This window comes from Poecilia formosa, unplaced genomic scaffold (genome assembly GCF_000485575.1).
Source record: "Poecilia formosa unplaced genomic scaffold, Poecilia_formosa-5.1.2 Scaffold277, whole genome shotgun sequence".
NCBI lineage: Eukaryota > Metazoa > Chordata > Actinopteri > Cyprinodontiformes > Poeciliidae > Poecilia > Poecilia formosa.
The window spans coordinates 725312-747091 of NW_006800216.1; the positions used below are offsets into that span (position 1 = coordinate 725312).

Genomic DNA, 21780 nt, shown 5'->3' on the forward strand with positions numbered 1-21780 from the left:
GAAATATTTCAGTTGGTGTGCAATGAATCTAAAATATATGACAATTTAATTTTTATCATGACATTATGGAAAATAATGAACTATATCACAATATTCTAATTTTATGACCAGCACCTGTATATAGTTACTTTATTGTGGTATAAAATGGCACTATGTGCCTGGAAGATAAATAATGAAGCCCCTTTAATAATACCTTTGCACTGAGCATGGCATATCAAATATAGTTATTGCAGAGATGCTGTTAGTTTCTTCCACCTTCTATTGACATATTTGTGGCAGCGTCATGATAAACTTGTGTTATAAAATCTAGTTTCTTTAACTGGAATCATGCTTCATGTTCTACAGTTCCCTGTTGCAGTTCGATAATTGCAGATGCAATTCGTGTTTAGGCTCACCTGCTCCAGGTCAGGGACCGGAACCAGCTGAAACAGTCGGCAGAGAAACTCTGCAAACAGTGTCTGCAGGTCACTGTCGTACAGAGGGCCATACTCTGCAGGGAAGATGTCCTTTAAAGCAAAGAAACTATGATGAAAAACAATGCAAATGCGAAAAAAAATTTCAGAGCTTTTCTGCTTTTTCGAAAGTATTACGATATTTGGTGGCACCGCACACAACAGCCTGTACTGTCATAAAATATAGGAGTTATTTTCTTGACTCCCCTTGATGGGTAGCCTCAAACCGGTAATCACTATGAAGTATAAGGGGTCATTTGGAATTGCAGAACGGGAGTGACGTAGTGATGCGGTCAAATGCACAAACAGCGGCACAAGTCCAAAGGCGGAGAGCAGAACAACCGGATGCTGATTCAGATAATAACATGTTGAGATTGGTGAACAACAGTTTCTTGCTCGGGGCCTGACACATATCTTTATACTACGTGCCGGAAGCCACAACCCTTTGGTTACAAAATCCCAACTTCATGTTGGCCCATGATCTCAGCTGATCTGCTGCAATGATGTAAAAGGACAAAGCGAACCATAAATGTTTTTTGTTGTTGTTGAACAATAAAAATGACTTGAAACTCACCAAGTACTTTTCTGTACCTTTTATTGAACTTAGTAAATTCTAAGTCTCTTCATAATATAGCTAGATTCCTGAGGGCATCCAGTAAATTCTGGGAAGTTACAAAGAAAGTGTCTGGTAAGTTCTGGGAATATAATCACAAGTTCTGGAAAACTCCACAGGCCAAGAAAGTGAACCACAAGTTCTGGGAAAGCGACCAGTAAAAATGTCTTAGAAAGTTTGCCCAAATACCCTGCCTGGTAAGTTCCAGATTGTACCTGCTAGATTACATGAACGTGACTGATGAGAGTCAAGTAAGTTCCAGAAAGCACCTACTTGGAAGTAACATATAAGATCATAAAAGCAATGTTTAAGGCTGTTTAATAAATAAGTATTAATGATATATCTTTATAACTATAAAAACTCAAAAAAGGAGCTTGAAGACTGCTGCATTCTACAATGTGTAGAATCCAGCAGTATTGTGGCTTGATGTGTTGTGGAAACATTTGTCAAAGAGAAACAAGTTAAAGAGGAACAAGTGTAAAGTCTTACCACAAAAAAGTGCTTTCTTTCTTCCGGATCTTTGAGAAGAATTTGAATCAACTCAAGAAAATTCATTTTCACTGACTCGTCATCTGGTTCTCTTATCTGAAACATGGAGAATGTAACTTTAAATTTAACACAATCGGTATATAAAACAGCATTAGAAAGAAAAACGACAATGGTAAAAGGTAAGTAAAAGTTTTTACCAGTGTTGGATGTGGTGATGTCATCTTCTCCAGGTAAGACAGGATCATCTCACTGGAATGCTCATTACGACATAACTCAATAATATACTGTAGCAGAGAAAAACTCAGTCACTTCCTATCACTTGTAACATGAGACTACCAAAACATTAAATTGTTTCTAAATGTTTGATAGATGCCCAACCCATACTCACCCTAGCTCTTAACCCTAAATTCAGTTGAGTCCTATGTTTGTCCATCAGCAGCTCTGGGACCATGTCCACCACCAGCGACACAAAGTCTGACACCTTCCAGTAGCTCATAACGTCTCGTTTCCTAAACACCTGCCACATAGAGGCTGCCATGAGCTGCAGAGGGGGCACCAGGAGTCGCAGCGATGCCAGGGGTAACGGGTCATCTAAAAACAGGCATAGAAATATATTATATGATTAATTGAAAACATATATTGTCTGTCTCACAAGAAAAGTACATGATACTCTCTTTCTGATGTGTCCAGAAAGGGACAGAATTTTCACTTTAACCTCAGAATTCAGAGAAAGTCAGAATTTGGATTTTAAAATTAAGAATTCTTATTTTCAGTGGCTTTAATCCCCTTCTAAACATACACAATTATAAATATTTGTTACATTTAAAAGCTGTCTTTGAAAACGTTCATTACTTGTAGTAAACAGATGGTTGTTCTGAATGCCTCCCATCAGTGTGTGTTCAATAACAACAGTGTTATTGAAATGTTGCTAGTAGCATCGACGCTGCATTTTTAAGCCAAACTCGGTACACTGATAAGACACATACAGCTACATCTATTCGTAGAGACTAAATATTCAAAGATAACGTTTTCATCACGCGCTTGACCCAAACAACGCGAACATACCGATGTAATGTCAAAGACAAGCTATGGAAATGAGCTATTGGCTCAATTAAAGTTATGTTTATCCTTCTTGCCGTCATTAACTGTCCATTTCCAACAAATTAGTTTTCATCCACATTAGGTTCTTAAACGGACCAACCTCTGGGGATGTCCGTCAAAACGTCTGAGTCCATTTTCTTCTGCTGGGGTTGAAAAGTTTCAGTAGCTTTGATTAGCCTTCCAGCTATCTGGCTAACTAGCTACCATACAATACGTGGTTTATCTTTCACAGAATCTGGACAACACAGCTTTTAATACAGAGTCCAACTGCCGAAGCTTCAAGTTAAACTCAAAGATAGTTCAATAAATTTGCATACAATAAAATAAACGTTAATTTTATCACAGGGAGTAGTAGTTAGAAAATTCTTCTTTGCTTTATTCATTGGCTAATTCTGACATTTTCCAGGTTGCTGCTGCCATCTGCAGGAAACGCGGTGACTCGCAAATAAACCCACTACTCAATGTCCCCCTCGCGTTATTAGCTTAAAATTTTTTATAACGAATGAAAAATGTTAAGCTTACATTAAATTAATTTTTATGCATTTTCAATTAAAAAAAATACATAAACAAAGAAAAAACTAAACAGGACATTAAAATTTCTAGGTCGTTCACTCGTGGTTTTAAGTTTAAGTAATGAGTCTGAACATCATAATTATGTTTTTTTTCTTCATTATTTTGAATTTGTAATTCAAAAATAACAATGCAAAAGAGGAATAATTATTATGAAATTATGAAAAATGTCCCAGTTACATGTTTAAAATTCAAAGCTATAAAATAATTTTAAAAAACAAACATTTTAGAGCTTAATTACACGTCACAAAGACAATTTTTAAAGTTATTTGAAAAAATTATAAAATTCTGACTGATTTCAATATTCACAATTAGATTTAAAGTTATAGTCTAATAATTTAAATTGCAGAATTTTTGTGTCTTGAATATGAGATGAAAAAGTTAAAATTACAAATTATTATATTATGACTTCTTGACATTCGTTCAAGTGGCAGAAATTTGCCTATTTGCTACTCGACATGGTACCAGCCTGCTCTCAGCCCGATTATCGCTGCCTGGCTCCTATTGTTATAATCATCTCTCTACTCCATGGAGTCCTCTCAGACTGCGTCCTCCGCTCTGGAACGACTCACCTTTAACAACACCGCGCTGAAACGGCTCCCGGTAGATGTCTCCGCCGAGCCCAGCTCCAGGACTGTCCCGGGAGCGTGTTTCTCCCGTGTCGGCTCTCTTCAACCACTGCTCCGGCCCAGAATCGTGGCGCTGTCCCAGTCAGCTTTCTCTCTATTGGGCCTGAGTGCGCAAGACGTGCTGGACGACCCTCTGGCCCCGGAGTATTTGAGCGGCTCTAGGCTGATGCCTGGTTCCGAGCCGGCTGCGCACTGCTACTGCGGGCATCAGTTCGGGCTGTTCGCGGGTCAGCTGGGTGATGGAGCGGTCATGTATCTGGGGGAGGTGGAGTCCGATACCTACGGACATTGGGAGATACAGGTGAAAGGTGCTGGAGTCACACCTTACTCCAGGTAGTTTTTTTTAAAAGTTATGTTTTGTTCTTTTATGTTAGTTGGTAGAACTTGGTAGAGTTTAAAGGTGACCTTGGAGACCTTTCTAAGTCTTGCATGAATGTGAGGGAGAGCTGATTAAGAGCTTAGAACTGCTTGCTGCACACCTGATTTATTCCTCATTGGTTAACAGCTAATTTGACAGCATAAAACAACAGGCACCAACAATGTCTTTTGCACATTTATCCACACCTTTTTCTGCATTGGACTGTTATGGCAACTTGCAAATCTATTCACATCTGTTATAACCTTTGGCATTTTGCCACATCCCATCCACTAACCTCATTGTATTTTAGTGGGACTTTTTGTGGCAGACCAGCACAAAGTAGTGTGTAATTGTGAAGTGGAAAGAAAACAATCTATTCTTTTTAAAGTGTTTAACTAAAATCAGAAAAACGTGAAATGGACTTGCTATCAGTCCTCTGAATCCACACTTTATGGAACCATCTTTGGCTGCAAGTATTTTGGGGTAAGTCTTATCCAGCTTTGCTCATCCACACACTGAAGTTCTCCTCCACTGGCTAGGAAAAATCAGCTCAAATTCAGAGGTGTATATCACTTTTTAGGTTTTCCAGAATCTCCATCTATCGTCCCTAAAACTTCAGTTTTCTTGTTAAAAACAAAATCACCTCCACAACATTACACTGCAAATTAAGTTACGGCATTGTGACAAGTACAGTGTTAAGTTTTCCTGCACACAAAATTGTGATGATAGCCCTTGAGGATCTTCTTCCAGATGTTTGCTGTGTCCTCAACATAGCTTGTGGTGATCTACCAAATGATGGTGTTCTTTCTGTAGTGATTTTCCTCTTTCCAGTGTTTGATGAAGGTCAGACTTGTGGAGTAGGCATCTTAATTGCCATCCTGATAGCAGATTCTCTCACCTGATTTGTGAAACTCTCCAGCTCCTTTTGAGTTGTGATTACTGTTCTTCATGACCAACCTATGAGTTTAGATGGATGTCTGTCTTGGTAGGTTTGGCGTTGTGCCGTACTCTTCTGTTTCATAAAATCTAAGAAGATTGAGGAAGGAGCGTGACAAAATGTGGAATACTTCAAAAGGCAAAATTACTATTGACCTGTAAACAAACCTGTATTGTGTTCCTTTCAGAGACGGTGATGGCAGGAAGGTGCTTCGCTCCAGCATCAGAGAGTTCCTATGCAGTGAAGCCATGTTTGCCCTGGGGATCCCCACCACCCGAGCAGCCTCTCTTGTTACCTCTGACCTCTACATCGGCAGAGATCCTCTCAACAATAGTGAACGGATTCTGGAACGTTGCTCAGTTGTCATGCGTCTCGCCCCTTCCTTCATTAGGTTTTCTAACTTTCTTTGTAGATAACAAGCAGAATCTTACCTTCACAAAAAGCGGACATGAATTCTGCCTGTGTCGTTTCTCTCTGTGTAAACCAATAGATTTGGCTCCTTTGAGATCTTCCTGGGCCGGGATGAATTATCTGGCCTGCAGGGTCCCAGCGCGGGGCACCATGGCATCCGTGCTCAGCTGCTGGATTATGTGATTGAGAGTTTCTATCCACACATTCAGCAGGCTCACCACAACAGGAAAGAAAGAAATCTCTCTTTTTTCAGAGAGGTAAGACCCCATTGCATTCTTCTTCCAGGCTGCCTCATCTTTATGGCACTGCTTCTGATTTGTCCACCAGGTGACGAAGCGGACTGCAAAGCTGGTGGCCCAGTGGCAGTGTGTTGGCTTTTGCCATGGTGTCCTCAACACAGACAATATAAGCATCCTGGGTCTGACTCTGGACTATGGGCCCTTTGGTTTCATGGACAGGTACCATGGACATAATAAGGCTATCTATGCCAGACTTACAATATGTTATATAAAGAATGAGAATATGATGACTCACTGCAACAGTTTTGCAACTTTGTTAGACCAAAAGGGAAAAACCTGCCATGATTCTCTTTGTTTATTTTGCCATTACCTCAGGCCTAACCCCCAATGTTAGCCCCCCTTATACAGGGACATACCTGCTTGTCCCTGTAACGACAAGCAGGTATGGACGATGATTCAATAGATACTTTCCTTCAACAAATTTATGTTTTTTAGTTGAATATAAGGACACATGGGGTTAAATGTGAAAAAACACTTCTAAAATGATTCACATGGTCCAATTCTTTCCATCACACAAACCTGGGATTTTAATTTTCCACATCCACCTGCATCTGTCTGGCAGATTTGATCCAGAGTTTGTCTGCAATGCCTCAGACAAAAGGAGGCGCTATTCGTACCAAGCGCAGCCCTCTGTGTGCCGCTGGAACCTGGCTCGTCTGGCCGAGGCGTTGGGCTCGGAGCTGAAGGCAGCAGATGCAGGAGCGGTGCTGGATGATTTCATGCCCACTTATGAGGCTTTCTATCTGTGTGGCATGAGAAAAAAGTTGGGACTTGTGAGAAAAGAAGAGGCAGAGGACAGAGAAGTTGTGTCAGACCTATTGCGGGTCATGCACAACACAGGTAAGAAAAAAAAATGCTAGAGATATAATCTTATAATGGTTTATGTGGAAATAATTGTACTCTTGTCTTTTTTTATGCAGGGGCTGATTTCACCAACACTTTTCGCCTTCTGAGCCGTGTACCTTGGCCTGAGGGAGGAGATGATGAGAGGGCCACTGTGGGGCCAGTGGTGGACCTCATTCTAAAGCAGTGTGCCTCCATTGAGGAGTTAAAGGTGGCTAATAAGCCTACGATGGAGGACCGGTGAGAGGTGTATGGTGGATGAGTTTACTTCTACTTGTACAACACAATAAAATGATACCGAAGTGTGTACCAGCCCCACCGTATACTCTCATTGAATGTTTCACCACTGAACTTTTACAAATCAAGTCCTTTTTGTTAACTGATCTCTTTTTGTTTTCTTTAATGCCAGCATTTTGGAAGACAGTCTTACCAAGATAATGTGTAAGTTAATGATGTGATCAGAAACAGATCACACTAGAAAAAATCAATTAGGCAGAACACAAAGGTGATGTGAGGCACAGAGATTTCCTTTTCTTCATGGTACTAGTTAGCGGGTCTACTGACCCTGCTCTGTGATTTTTATGTGGCCTACTGTCATGTTGCTCAGTTGCCGTCATTCTCTATTGCTTCCACATTTTAAAAATACCTCAGTCAGTTGATTGTGGCATATTTAGTTCCAAGGAAACTTCATGCCTGGATTACAGGATGTACAGACGACATCATTGTCTGGCCATTGCCTTCCTATGCAATTCTACTCGATTCTCATCTCACTTCAGTGTTCCGTCTGGATTTTTCCCCACTGAGCTTGATTTCTACGTAGAATTTTAATTGGGCCGATCAGCGAACAGAAGGAGGACTTGTGAACGACATTGATTATCTGCACTGTTTTAGAATTGTAGTCCACCTATATAAGATTGTAGTTTGGCAATGCTGGACTACAGTTTGTGATGACCATGCTTCCAAAAACTGAGCAATTTAAGTCAGAGCAACAGGAATGTTTTTGACATTTGACATTTGCAAAAGATGTCTTGAACCTACTCCCTAGGTAGTAGGCAGTTTTAATTGAGCCGGCGCATTACATATGTCATGCCCAAATGTTAGCGACTGGGTAAAATCAGATCCAATCGTTCAAAACTTCAACATAGTCCATGCCTTCAGCAAGCAATCGTTTCTCAATAGTAAATGGTCCAGACCCTCTGTACAAACCAAAGCATAGAACAAGGTTTTATAAGGTTTAGGTAAAGATGTTTGAACGGCTGAATTGAATGATTGAGATGGGTTGCCTATAAGTTGCAACACTTATAGGCTATTTTTGATTTACACTGTTCAGTCTCTCACTAAAGTAGAACAGTGGTGAACAGATGACAGAGACATGGGCAGCTAAGGCTCATGGGTACTTCCTATTCAACAGATCGGACAAGCTACTTACTAGTGACTAGAACCTAGTGGGTTCTCTGCTGCCTACCAGAAAATGTTAAGGGAGTTGGAGATGTTGACTTAGTCTCTTACTTCCTGGGTCTCAATCCAATCGAGCGTCCATGGGATGTTCTGGGCAAACAAGTCTAATCCATAGTTGCTTCACCTTCGCAACTTCTTAGACTAAAAAGTTATGCTACAAACATCTTGGTATCATTTAGTAGAGTCCCTGCCAAAATGGGTCATACCTGTTTTGACAGACAAAGGGCAACCAATACATTATTAGAAAGCTGGCCATTATGTCATCCATAATCAGTGTACATGTACAATTTAATTATCAATTTAAAGACTTGAGCCAAGAAACTATATTTACAGTTTCTTTCCTTTTTAAACAACTTCTAACTTTCTTGTGTCATTTCTTCTTAGTGAACTGGCAATGATTCTGTCCATGGCACACACCAACCCAGTCATGTTCGGAATGGTAGCAGACAGGCCAGATGTGGCCCAGCAGCTGGAACTCATGGGCCGGTTAAAAGAGCTCCTTGAGACGGATCAAGAAGAGCTGAAAGAAAAACAGCGTGATGACTGGATCCGCTGGATTTGCCGATACAGGTCAGGGAAAATTACCCTGAAAAGCACATGTGTTGTCTGTCTGTTGCGCTCTGTCAGAATTGCAAAGTGTAAGAAATATTGGCCACATACAGGTTGGCTTTTATTTTCAGAGTTTAGAACCATGTCACAACTCCTTTAAACAGTTGTTTTTCTTTTGCTGCTGGTATACCAGGAGGCGCTTAGCCCGGGAGTTTGATGGCACAAGTGACTTGCACCTTGTTAAACAACAGAGGCTAAGAGTGATGAACAGCAGTAATCCCCGTGTGGTTCTTCGCAACTATATTGCACAGAATGCTATTCAAGCAGCATATAAAGGAGACTTCTCTGAGGTAAGACCAAAGCTGGAAAACCCCAAATCCCAAATCTCCCATATGGTAACCAGGAGCATATGGGGTTCAGTGAGATGCTCACTGAGCATCTCACTGAACCGAGATGCTCAGTGACCAGGCTAACTGCTACAAACAACGTAAGCCAGTAGCAAGAGATAGTAGAAACAAAGTTTGGATGTGATGAGAAAAATATCCAGTGCCTTGGAAAAGAAGTTCTGTTTTTCTGTTTGTTTTTTTCAGGTCACAGTTATTCATCTTTCTTGCGTCTTGTTTGACAGGTAAACAGAATTCTCAAAGTTCTGGAGGACCCGTACATGGACCCTGAACCTTTGTGCCAACAACAAGATGGAGCAGGTGATGAAAAGGAGAAGCTGTTTGCTGATGGCTACGATGCTAAGCCTCCTGCTTGGGCTCAAAAAATTTGCATCACTTGATCCACATAGAGCCTCCCTAAGCTCCTGCTGCGAGAGAGAGAGAGATGTCTGTTTTCACTGCTGGAGTACAGCAAACAGATCACATGTCATATGTTTATGTTACATCTAAAACATGACATTGATATGAGAGGAAAATTTACATCAGTCACCCAGTTACTTCCTCTCAGACTCACTCTTCTGTTGCATAAAGGGAGGATGTTATTTTATGGTGTGTTCTGCCATTCGTTTTTGCACAAAATTAAGTTTTATCATATTGCAAGAATTTGTAAAGATTTGTAAAATCATATTATCAGAGTTTATATTAGAAAAAATCTTCAAAATTATTGGCACCCCTGTATTAATGTGCACAAAGTCTTTAAACAGTCATATTTAATTTCCGAAACTTAATGTTACACCAACAAACTGAGAAAAATCATATTATTTTAATCAGTTTGTCAATACTTCAAATAGAAACCATAAAATCTAAAAAAAAAGACATAAAAAAATCCACCAGATTTAGTTTTTCATCAAATGTCCATCATGGAAAACAATTGCTAAAAAGTGTAGTTGACAAAAACTAGATCTATGGAAACCAGGTCAGGCTTCCATACCAATACTTTACTATTTAATGAATTCTGTCCTTATTCAAAATACCAGAAACCTGCCTAATGCCACTTTGACTTTCAGTGAAAAGGTAAACACTACACAATGTTTTAGTGGAAGACAATGATTTATGTGGAAAAGAACCTCATTCCCACTGTGAAGTACAGTGGAGGAACTATGATGCTGTGGGCCTGATTCACCACCAAACATTCTGGGAACTATTAGAGTGGATTATTCCTTTAAATATCGGCAGTATTTCAGCAATTGTACTAACAAAGAAATTGTTCATTTGTTATACAATCACTATATCATAAAAAAATATACAACTTCTACACCAATGATGCCAATAAGTATGGAGGGCATCGTCAATTTAGCAATACTCTTCAAATACTAATTTTTATAAACTGAATGGAATCAGGTGGAGTTGCACTGTTTCAAAGCCCATATTGACAAACATACAACTTAATAATAATTCAAATGCGGATGAAGAATGACGGCTCAGATGACCAGTCACACAGTGACCTGTCTGAGCCTGAAGTTATGGGAACACACCAGAAACTCACACCTAAACAAAACAATCACTGGACTGAATTTTAGCCTGTAAAATGCTGACTTTTGTTGCATGTGTTGTGAATGACGTGATTAGAGCAGTCTTCAATAAAAGCAGCTGTAGTAGCTGGTCTATCTGAACTTGATCTGTCTGGTTTGTGGTTTGTAAATATCGTGTGTAGCTTAGACTTTCTTTGAAGTGTAAACAGTAGCACAAGTTATTTGTGAAAAGACCAAAGGTTTTCAATATGACCAACAGTAGTTTCCTAGAGTGGTACAAGACAATAGTGACCAACACCAAATAAGAAAAAAAAAGAAACTTAACTTATCTTTCAATTGCACCCCAAAAAAGGTTTATGTTGCTTTTATGCATGTCCAGTCAATAAGGAGTTAAGTAGGCTCAGAATAACATCAACTCACCTGTTTTGTATGGGTTTGCGGTACATTTTATATCACTATAATGTCTTATTTTTAACTGATTAGGAGGGAAGAAAAAGACGGGTTTTGTCCAGAGTGCCATTCCTCTGAGAACTGCCTGTGCCGTGACCAAGGTTACAATAGCTAAAACTACTCATTACTCTTATCTAATAGTTCTTCAATCAGCAGTTTACAATAAACTGAAAAGCTATAGGGTAAAGGGTTCAAAGCTGAGTGAACTTATAAATAGTACTTTCGGTATTTATCTTTGTGATGCCTCTCTAGGGGCAGGTTAAAGTACATATCACTACAATTTTTTTTTCTATTGTCAAGGTTGAACAAGTCATTGTGCTGTAATGAGGTACACCCACTTTAAAGCACATTATCTAGGTTTTATAGATTTGTCTCTTTTTCTCTAAAGCAAACTCGTCATAAAAACAATGTTCTGCCACAGTTTTACATTCATTCTCACCCACATACCACTGTGTTTATAGGTGCAGAGCATAGGGGAAGACATTTGTTTTCCTCAAACCGTCCTTTTCAACTGATCACATGTCTGCGTCAGTTCAGCTGTGTCAGCTCAGTAGGAAATGAGAAGGATGATAATAGACACACTGTGGTTATGTCATCTCTAAACTGAAAGTACTGCTGCATTTCAGCTCTGCATTGTTCTGAGGATGAACAGATAAGAATAAAAGGTAAGCTGATCCACTGGCTCAGAAGACAGACATGGCTAACGTAAAAGAACAACTCTTGGATATTTTTCTAGAACTTCTTGATGAAGATCTTCGGACTTTTCAGTGGTATCTTTACAGCAGCAACCTTGAAGGATTTCTACATATACCAAAGTGTAAAGCTGAGGGCTTGGACAGGCTGCGCACTGTGGATCTTGTGGTGCAAACATATGGTTATGAAGGTGCTGTTAGCGTAACTGTGATCATACTGGAGAAAATGAAACAAAAACTTTTTGCTGATCGACTAAAAGAGTTGTGCAGCAACGGTAAGCAAATGTCTTGGTGAATTTGTTTGCTAAAAAGTGTTGGTCAGTAAAATCTGTATTCTTATGTTGTGTTTTTATCAGATAAAAGCAGTAAAACAAGTGAAGGTAAGATGCTAACAAAAATCAACTCTCAGATGTCTTTGTTCATCTATGTTTGTACTTAAGTACAAAATTGTTCTTTCAACAGAAAGTGACCTCCTCACAATCCAAGAGAGACTGAAATGTACATTGAAGGAACAGTGTCTGAAAGTTTACGAGGGCAATGCAGGGGAAGGACAACGTATGTACCTGAAAGAAATCTACACAGAGCTGCATGTGATTGCAGGAGCCTGGGGAGGCTTAAGTGACGAGCGTGAGTTCAGACAGCAAAAGTCCAAGCAAATGGCAGTGGAAGAAACAATTAAAGTCCGAGATCTATTCAAGCCTGATCAGGAAAGACGGATAAGGACTGTGCTTACTCAGGGTATACCTGGAATGGGTAAAACAGTCTGTGCACAGAAGTTCACTCTGAGCTGGGCAGAAGGAGAAGAACATCAGTACATGACCTTTCTCTTTCCGCTCCCTTTCAGGGAGTTGAATTCCTTCATGGGCGAGGGAGACTCTTCATTAATGGGCCTACTCCATTGGTTTTTCCCTCAAATGAAACCCATCGAGAAGCTATCAGACTCCAAAGTCCTCTTCATTTTTGATGGCCTTGATGAGAGTCTTCTCCCATTAAATTTCAAATACAACAAGGTTTTGAGAGATGAGACGGAACCGGCCCCGCTCGATGTGCTGATCACAAATCTCATCACAGGGGATCTGCTCTGCAACGCATTCGTCTGGATCACATGTAGGCCTGCGGCATCGGGCAAAATTCCTCGAAAGTACATTGACCAGTGGACTGAAATCAAGGGCTTCACTGAAGACCGATGGCAGGAATACTTTAAGAAGCGCGTGAGTGACGATGCCCTCTCCCTTCGGATCATAGACCATGTGAAGTCATCGAAAAGCCTCTATGTAATGTGTCAAATACCAATTTTCTGCTGGATCACCGTCACTTTGATTAAGAGAATGCTGCATGACGACGTGACTGGAAGATTGCCCAACACCATGACTGAGATGTACGTGTATCTTCTTCTCTGTCAGACTGACCGGATGGCTGAAAGGCACTACCCCATGAGCGGTGATAACATTTGTTTGAAGCTCGCAGAACTAGCGTTCCGTCAGCTGGAACAGCGCAAACAGATCTTCTATGAGGCTGACCTGAAAGAGTGCCACATGGACATTAATGAGGCAACCATGTACTCAGGTGTTTGCACAGAGATGTTTCACATGGAGGTGGGAAGGGGACAAAAAGTTTTTAACTTTGTGCATTTGAGTATCCAGGAGTTTCTGGCAGCTGTGTTTGCCCATTACTCATACATGCATAACAAGGAAAATGTTCTTCTGGGACGTCTGGAAAGACTTTCCTCAAAACTGTGGAGAAAGTCTCTTTTTGGCTTTCATAAATCTGCCATTGAAAGGGCTTTGAAAAGTCCAGATGGCCACTGGGATCTCTTCCTTCGCTTCCTTCTGGGCCTTTCGTTGAAGTCAAACCAGGAACTCCTTTACGGTGTGCTGCATTTGGAAGCAGAGGGAGAAGAAGATGTGGCTAAAACCATACAGTTTATCAAAGAAATGATCAATGAAGAACCCGAATCAAAGCTCAACTTGTTCCACTGTCTGGGGGAGCTCAGAGATGAGTCTCTGGTGCAGGAGATTCAGAGCTTTGTAAGTTCTGGGAGGATTGTAAGCACACAGTTATCTTCGGCTCAATGGTCCGCTCTCACTTTTGAGTTAATGACATCAGATACTCTGGAGGAAACGTTTGACCTAAAGAAGTACTCAAGATCAGAAGAAGGGCTAGAGAAGCTGCTGGTTGTTATAACTTCCTCCACACGTGCCCTGTAAGTTTACTTATAACATTCTTTTTGCCCATTGGTTGTAAAGTCTCAGATTCAAAAACAAGTAGCATTTAGATGTAATGATGGGCATTCTCTTGGCTTCAGTTGAGCACTTTTTATCCACTTTTTATCCACAGTCAAACAAAAAGTAACCCCTGCTAACTGCTGCCTTTTTGTTCCTTTGAAGCCTAAATTACTGCAACCTCACTGAAAACTGCTGTCCACTGCTGGCCTCTGCCTTGAGCTCAACGTCCTCTCATCTGACAGATTTAGATTTGAGTAACAACAAGCTGAAGGATTCGGGAGTGCAGCTGCTTTCTGAAGGTCTACTGAGTCCACAATGCAAGCTGAAGAGCTTAAGGTCTTGTTATATGATTTTAACACAGAATTTCTGCAAAAACAGAGAAGCTTGGACAAGAACAACGGTCATTGTGACCACTACCTAAACGTACTGTCCTGAAAGTGGCTATATATTAAAAAAAAACTTCATGAACTCCAAAAACATGGCTACGAGAACAGAATGACATGATTTTCTTGTTGTTGCCCTGGAAGAGAAAGCACATTTCTCTGTTCTTGCAGAATATGCATTACCCTTCACTTTATCCTTTATAAACTGGCTGTAGAGACTGTCAGCAGTTTGTATTTGAAACAGAACTCTGCACTTCCTTATTTTTAGATTGCGTGAATGTAAAGTGGAGGGTGGCTGCTGCGAGGCCTTGGCTGCTGTTCTTAACACAGAGTCAACACAACTGAGAGAGCTTGACCTGAGCGCTAATGACCTCCAGCATAGTGGAGTGACGGCCCTGAGTTTGGGACTGAGCAGCTGTCACTGCAAAGTTGAGACGTTGAGGTTTGATCTGCTTCTTTCTGTCAAGAATCGAACATGTCTATGTTTATTCAGTAAATTTAAAGACGTTATTTACGTGACTCCAGTTGGGGGTACTCAAACAATCAACACATTGAAAATAATGATATATCAGATTGGCGCAGGAAAAAAGTATTCATGAAACAAAGTTGTAAAAAGGCATAATAACTCAAGAATCCATCTGAAATCTGTCACGATAAAGAAAGTAGTCTTCCCTTGATTGGCTTGTAAATGATGACCTATATAAAGGTTTTTTATAAACAAGATATCACAATAAGCACCTCATATTGAAAGCAAGCTTATGACTTTTGCAATAGTATTGTTGCAAACATCCTTCTAGTTTCAAACATGTTCGAGTGAGCACGAGTGGGCCATGAATAGGTGCTTCTTTAAAGATGTCTTATTGTAGTGGAGTCGAATGACAGGAGTTTTCCAAATCCAAAGGACCATTCATAACTTCAGAAAGAACTTGAATTGAACCAATTTCTTGTACTCCAAATCACCACGACAGACTCGACTGTTAAAGAAAAAGCACTTTGAATCTTCCTTGAAGTTTGGAGATTTGGAAAACCAGATGGAACTTTGCAAGAATATAGACATGATGGGTAAAAATGCTAATATTGTATTGAACTAATGACATGAAGGGAATTGTATGGCACATCTTCTTAAAAAAAACCAACACGCTAAAGGTAACGTTTGAAGATCAGACTACCACATAATGATGTGGTATTGCCGTTATATAATTAAAACAATGAATTGAGAAATTTTCTGGGAAACTTTTGATTAGTTTGAAAAATTAAACTAGGCTGAAATCTTAACCAAGACAACAGTCAGTGGTGGGCATCGCTAACTAAAAGGTTACCTGTGGTAACCCAAAAGCACTGATCTTAAATATTACTTTCATTAACACTAGCTGTTTGGTATTGATTGTATTTCTTTCAATAAAGTTTTGACACACAAAAGAGAACAAGTGAGAAAGACATGGAACAGTGCAAACAGTCTGCACCTATTTAAAATAAGAACATGAAAATAAACATCTACTTGAAGAATCCCTAGCATTCGATAATTAAAACTTCAACACAGATTAAATAAACTCTATTTAAATCAAAGTTTACAAAACAACCAAAGAAATTAGCACCTCAGAATATTAATTAATTTAGGAAAGCTAAGTTCGCTAAACGTTTTCAAAGTTAGCAAAAATACTAAATTGTTATATGAAAATTTTGTTTCGCTGTTAGCGCTTTAGCAGAAGGGTGCCCACCACTAACAATGGTCCCAAACGCATATCCAATTGAGCTCAACCAAATTTGCAACTGACTTTGGAGACAGAAAACAAAACTTAATGTTTCCAAGTAAATCATCTGACTTACTCCATGTCTATGCACATTTTAACATTTTTTGTGCTACTTTTTATGATTTCTATGTGTGTGTGAATTGCTTGGCTTGTTATTAAAAACATTTTTTTCTTCTAACTACTTTTGTTTTAACAGTTTAAATCAGTGCAAACTGGGGGAGAGCTCCTGTGGAGCGTTAGCTTCAATCTTCAACTCAGGCTCTTCTCGACTGAAATCTCTTGATTTGAGTAACAACAACCTGACGGATGCTGGCATGTCCCTGCTTGCTCCTGGACTAACAAGTCCAAGTTGTAAACTAGAAACTCTGAGGTCAGTTGAAATTAATTAATAAATTTCAGGATATCACTTTTCTAAACTGGGACAGAAAATGTTTTTGTCTTGAAATAAGAATCACTTATAAATGCAGTTGAAACCTACAAAAACCTATTTTAATGCAAAATGATTTTTTTTAATGTTATCTTGTAGTTTTTATTATGTTTAGGACATTATTACTCAAGTATAAGCTGTTGTTAAATTGTTGTCATTTTTCTTTTTCTTTGTTTTTGGTCAGACTCAGCTGCTGTGGCCTAACACAGAAATCTTGTAGCTACCTTAGTTCACCTCTCAGCTCAGACTCCGGCAAAGTCAAACATCTGGACCTGAGTGGGAACAGCCTTCAAGGTCCAGGTTTTAGTACACTGTGCTCCGGCCTCAAAAATCAGCACTGTAGACTGGAAACTTTAATGTAAGTTTGTGCAGCTAGACTCGGTGGTTTTTGTCATGCCAGATGTGGCAAAGTATTGCCTGTTTCACTTCTCTCCAATCATGATACTTTAAAATGGAACCTTCTTTGTGATTCTCAACAAGCCTTTCTATGAACTACCTGCAGATTAAAAGAGTGCAGTCTTCAGAAATGCTGTGCTGACATCGCCTTAGTCCTGAGCACTAACAACTCCCACATGAAAGAGCTTGACCTGAGTGAGAATGACCTGGAGGACCTGGAAGTAGAGTTGCTCTCTAACGGAATAGCAAACCCAAACTGTGTCTTGGAAACCTTGAGGTAAACGGTCCTTTCTGTCCCCAAAACAACCACAATATAATTATCAAACAAATCAAGGAAAGCATCAAAATAATTTTAGAGTATAGAGAGTGTCTTGAATGACCCCTGTCTTGCAGCCTGTCGTTTTGTGGAGTCACTGTGAAAGGCTGCGCTCATCTGGCTTCAGCCCTGAGCTCCAACCCTTCCCACCTGAGGCAGCTGGACCTCAGTTACAATTATCTCCAGGACTCTGGAGCGGATCTGATCTCGGATCAGCGGGACGATCCACTTTGTAGACTAGAACATTTAAGGTAAATGAACTTCAAGTATTGCAAAAATCTAGGTAAACAAATTCAAACTATTTGCAAAACCCATGGCATACTCAAAAGGTTTCTTCAGGCATGCAAGATGCCACACAGTTGACAGTTATATTGTGATGATCTGTATGTCAATGTCAATGTCAAATTTATTTATATAGCACTTTAAAACAGGTATAAAACTGCACCAAAGTGCTGTACAAGAACGACAACACAAATGACAAAACAGGGCAAAAACAATACATCAATTAAATGCCAAAGAGTAAAAATGAGTTTTAAGAAGTGATTTAAAATTATCCAGGCTGTGGGCAGATCTAATCTGGAAAGGTAAGTTATTCCATAAAACAGGAGCAGCAACAGAAAAAGCTCAATCTCCTTTCCTCTTAAATCGAGTCCGAGGAACTGTCAATAATAACTGATTATGTGATCGTAAAGTTCTGGACACAGCCAGTGTAAAGATGCCAGAGTAGGCCTTATATGGTCATGCTTCCTGGTTCCTGTAAGAAGCTGTGCTGCTGCGTTCTAGATCATTTGAAGTCGCTGAATCTGTGATCTGTAGTTGTTTGGACTTTTTCTACTACATTTCTACTTCCATCCTACTGCATATGGCTCCTCAATATGTGTTTTCATGACATATCGAGGACACAAATGCATAGAAAATGACAGATTTCTGTTTTGCTGCTTTATTTGTTAAGCAGAAAATGTTCTCCACACAGGAAAATCTGTGTGGAGCAGTGTCCCAATGGTACTCTACTCTATGGTTGACATTGATTAAGGATTTGAGTTTCTTTTAATACTTCTTTCTACAGTGTGGATCATAATGAGGAATGTTACCTGAAATCAACACTAAAAAATTGTAAGTTGTAAATATTTCTTTCCATTCTTTCTCCAAAGATTTTTTTTGTTTAGCTGTTGTTGCCATTTAAACTCCTCATTAAGTTTCAAAACATTACTGAAGTCTGTTATGTTTGACTTTCAATGTTACCAATTGATGTATTTTATAGCACTGAAAAAGCCTGATTAGCTTCCAAAAACTTTGCATAATCAAACGTGGTGTGATTCTTGCAAGTTACTATTTGTTGTGAAAGTAATGATTAAGCATTGCAATAATCGAAAGTGCAAACCCAAATGGCTTTATTGAAAGGGAGAAATAATGGATAATCATAATGTCTTTAACGACATAAATGATTTGTCCCATGTATGGCCAAAACTTGGCCTAATTACCATCATGGCAAAGGGTTAAACCACCAGTTAAAAAATAAAACTTGTTTATTTTTTACAGACTCCTGCATCCTGACCTTTGACACAAACACAGCCTCTACGTCTCTCTTTCTACACGACGGAGGTAAACAGGTGACGTGGGTTAGGGAGTCACAGCCGTACCCAAAACACCCCGAGAGGTTTGAAAGTGTCTCCCAGGTCCTGTGTCACCAAGGCCTTACCCAGCGCCACTACTGGGAGGTGGAGTGGCGAGGACGCTGGGTGGACGTCGCCGTCGCCATGAGGGGAATCAGTCGCAGAGCGAACAGTCACGTGTCTGCGTTTGGCAAAACGGACCAGTCCTGGTGTCTGTTCTGCTCCGAAGATCACTACAGCGCCGAGCATGACAACGAGCGCAAGGAAATATCCGTACCCGCGTCTCGCTCTCGGAAGGTTGCGGTCTATCTGGACTGGCCTGGTGGCACCCTGTCCTTCTACAGGGTGTCTTCTGGGAGCCTCAAACATCTTCACACGTTCTACAGTAACTTCAGCGAGCCGCTCTACCCCGGGTTTGGGATGGAAGAGGATGACTGCTCTGTCATTATTTGTTCCAGTTAGGATACGTAGGAACGCGTTTGGGGTAACAGCAGATGCATTTCCATCGATCTTAAAATCGCAAAATTTGACATTTTGGAAATCTATAAACCTGCCAATTTAGAAAAATAAAAGTTTTGCTGATGAGGTGGTTTTTTTTTGGTTGTATTTAAATTAGTATACTTCACAAAACCGCAATGCAAACACTATTTTGCGTCACACAAGTCACATGATCAACAATAAGATGCTGTTACTGCCAGAGATGACGGAGAAGACGACAGGAAGTGGTAGGTGGAGGATGACGTGACTGTTTTTTAATGACTTTGGGTGAGCAAAGTTATTCACATGGGATTTTAATTGCGTTTCTTTTTTTAATGGAAGTACCACAATTGCAAAATTGCGTTATTTCGACATTAGAGGAATATCAACAAAGTTTTGCACACATTTGTAATAGAAACTCAGTTTATGGGTGAAAGGTACCATTCATTAATAAAATAAATTTTTATTATGAGTACAACACTTTTTGTTTCTATTCTGGTTTTGCTTTCTTATGTCGCAAACCGAAGACCTGAAAAGAAAACTGCAAAAACTAAAGAGGAAAAGATTAAACAAAATACCATGTCAATATTATTTTGAGCCTCTCCAAGTTATTTGAGGCAGGGTATTTCCAGGGACAATCACTTGGTTCAGTACAACCAAACTTGGTCATGTTCAGAGCCTGAGATTGTGTACTTTTTGTTCTGATATGGATTGTTTGTTTTTTTGTCTTATCGGATCAAGCGAGTGTACTGCACCACTCATACCAAATGTAGCTCAGAGTGTTCTACAAGACGGAAACTATGTAGATACAGAAAATGTCATGAAAACAAGAAATATACTTCAAGAATCAAACTAAAATGTATAAAAATCATAAGAAATTTGTTAAGAAATAATAGAAATTAACTCACGAAATGAACACTGACTTATATTGAAAGCTGCAGTAAATGTAACCTTTACAGTTATAATTTAACAGAGCAGGTCACTGATGACCCAAGGGTAAAGATCAGTCAGTGTGTAACTGACCAGTAACATTTATCCTAGCTTTAGGTCTGAGTTCATAACGACACCTAGATTTCCTGCATGTTCTGTCGTTCCTATCCAAATATTTCATTTTGGGACAAAAATTAATGACCTCTGTTCCGTATTAAACCTGCAGTATTTCACCTTTACAAAAATATGTTTTTGTAACATTGTCACCATGTCATGACAGTGTAATGAGACAGATAAATCTGAAAAAAAATGTAGCTCCTCTGCCTTCTTCCTCTGTTAAGTCAAATACATCACCCGGTCAGAAACAACCAATCAGAGCCAGGAGGAGGGTTTTAGCGCTGTCAATCAACCTTGTGTACGCAATGTCAAATGTGTTAATGGCCGAGGAAAACTGTTTATCCATTGTCATGGTGGATATACTAGCAAGCCTTTGCATTCATGAGAGGCGTAGCTCGGCCAGGTGATTGTGGTGAACCAGCTGTAGCGTAGGAAATGGTGTGAGCGGAATGTACATGAGGGTGATTGACATCACTAAGCCCCTCCTCCTGCCCCTGATTGATTGTGTCTGACAGAATGTGTCTTCCTGCAGATGCTGTATGATCACAGGGGGGGGAGGGGAGGGAGAGGAGCATGATTTTATTTTATTTTTTTACAGTTTATCTATTTCATATTGTAGAGTCACATTATAGTGACAGCTTTAGCAAATCTGTAAAAAATGACACTTTTATAAAGGTGCATACGGCTCCTGTAAGTTGGAGGAAATTCTGAGTCATTCACTGATGTGTACTGTGGACAGACTGACTTAATACTGTAATAGACCATAATCATGTGGTGACAGAAACAGAAAGTTGTGACTCATTATGACACAACCTGTAGTACTTGTTGTATTCCTCACTATGTTGTAGTTCTCTGTTTGTTTGCATTCTACATTTACAATAATAATAATAATATGTTTTATTTGTTTGGTGCGTTTCCCAACACTCCCTTTACAGACATCAAGCAAAACTACAAACAGAAGCCTAAGTACATCAAACCAAATTATAAAAGGAGAACGTAGAAATATTACATTAAAAAAACAGGATAAGCATTAAACAGGGCAATAGTCATATATTAAAAGTTGTTCTGAAAAGGTATGTTTTGACATGCGATTTGAATGTGGATAGGTTTTCAAAAATAGAACAAAATCAATGACTTTGGGCTGCATCATTATCTGACTAGCAGATTATCTTCATTGTGTTGCACATTCATGCTGTTAGTCATTAAAGATGAAATAAATGTGTCTCTCTCAGACAGGTCGACCCTGACCTGGTCATTTACAGTAAGAATTCCTCCCACACCGCTTTATCACTTCTTACCATGAGATCCACTGACCCGCAAAGTGGACTCTGATGTTATTCTTCCAATTGGATGAATGCTGAACGCAAGAATTCAGTGCA

General features: G+C 39.7%; 2 protein-coding genes across 4 annotated transcripts in view; one reads left to right on the top strand and one right to left on the bottom strand.

Annotated features, from left to right (window-relative positions):
* LOC103151292 (zinc finger protein 420-like) overlaps positions 1-3074 on the bottom strand; it is an 8382-nt gene extending 5308 nt beyond the window's left edge. Inside the window, exons 1-5 of the mRNA XM_007571268.2 lie at positions 2756-3074; positions 1943-2145; positions 1752-1838; positions 1555-1650; positions 396-506 (exon numbers count right to left, since the gene is read on the bottom strand). Coding sequence (XP_007571330.1) covers positions 396-506; positions 1555-1650; positions 1752-1838; positions 1943-2145; positions 2756-2789 — 531 coding nt within the window. The 5' untranslated portion in view covers positions 2790-3074. The remainder of the gene's footprint in view (positions 1-395; positions 507-1554; positions 1651-1751; positions 1839-1942; positions 2146-2755) is intronic.
* Positions 3075-3685: 611 nt separating this feature from the next.
* selenoo2 (selenoprotein O2) lies at positions 3686-19834 on the top strand. Of its 3 annotated transcripts, XM_016681349.1 has the most exons (20): positions 4030-4187; positions 5337-5540; positions 5640-5817; positions 5888-6018; positions 6422-6699; positions 6780-6913; positions 7112-7143; positions 8545-8730; positions 8903-9059; positions 9338-9413; positions 12123-12146; positions 12229-13969; positions 14154-14327; positions 14643-14816; positions 16322-16495; positions 16737-16910; positions 17055-17225; positions 17342-17515; positions 18331-18377; positions 18804-19834. In XM_016681349.1, exons 1-20 carry the CDS (start codon positions 4105-4107, stop codon positions 19337-19339), a joined length of 4848 nt encoding a protein of 1615 aa, XP_016536835.1. In that variant the 5' UTR covers positions 4030-4104; the 3' UTR covers positions 19340-19834. The 3 variants fall into 3 exon arrangements, 2 of the variants coding, with proteins under 2 accessions (XP_016536834.1, XP_016536835.1); XM_016681348.1 differs by lacking the exon at positions 7112-7143 and having other exon boundaries at positions 3686-4187; positions 6780-6942; XR_001664636.1 differs by lacking the exons at positions 7112-7143; positions 16322-16495; positions 16737-16910; ... (2 more) ...; positions 18331-18377; positions 18804-19834 and having other exon boundaries at positions 3686-4187; positions 6780-6942; positions 14234-14327; positions 14643-14735.
* The last annotated feature ends 1946 nt before the right edge of the window (positions 19835-21780 follow it).

Excerpts from the sequence above, each read along its gene's own strand:
- selenoo2 (XM_016681348.1), top strand. The coding sequence starts at position 3,754 with ATGGAGTCCTCTCAGACTGCGTCCTCCGCTCTGGAACGACTCACCTTT. Across the intron at positions 12,147-12,228 it reads AAGCAGTAAAACAAGTGAAG|AAAGTGACCTCCTCACAATC; the intron begins GTAAGATGCTAA and ends TTCTTTCAACAG. Across the intron at positions 16,496-16,736 it reads TGTAAACTAGAAACTCTGAG|ACTCAGCTGCTGTGGCCTAA; the intron begins GTCAGTTGAAAT and ends GTTTTTGGTCAG.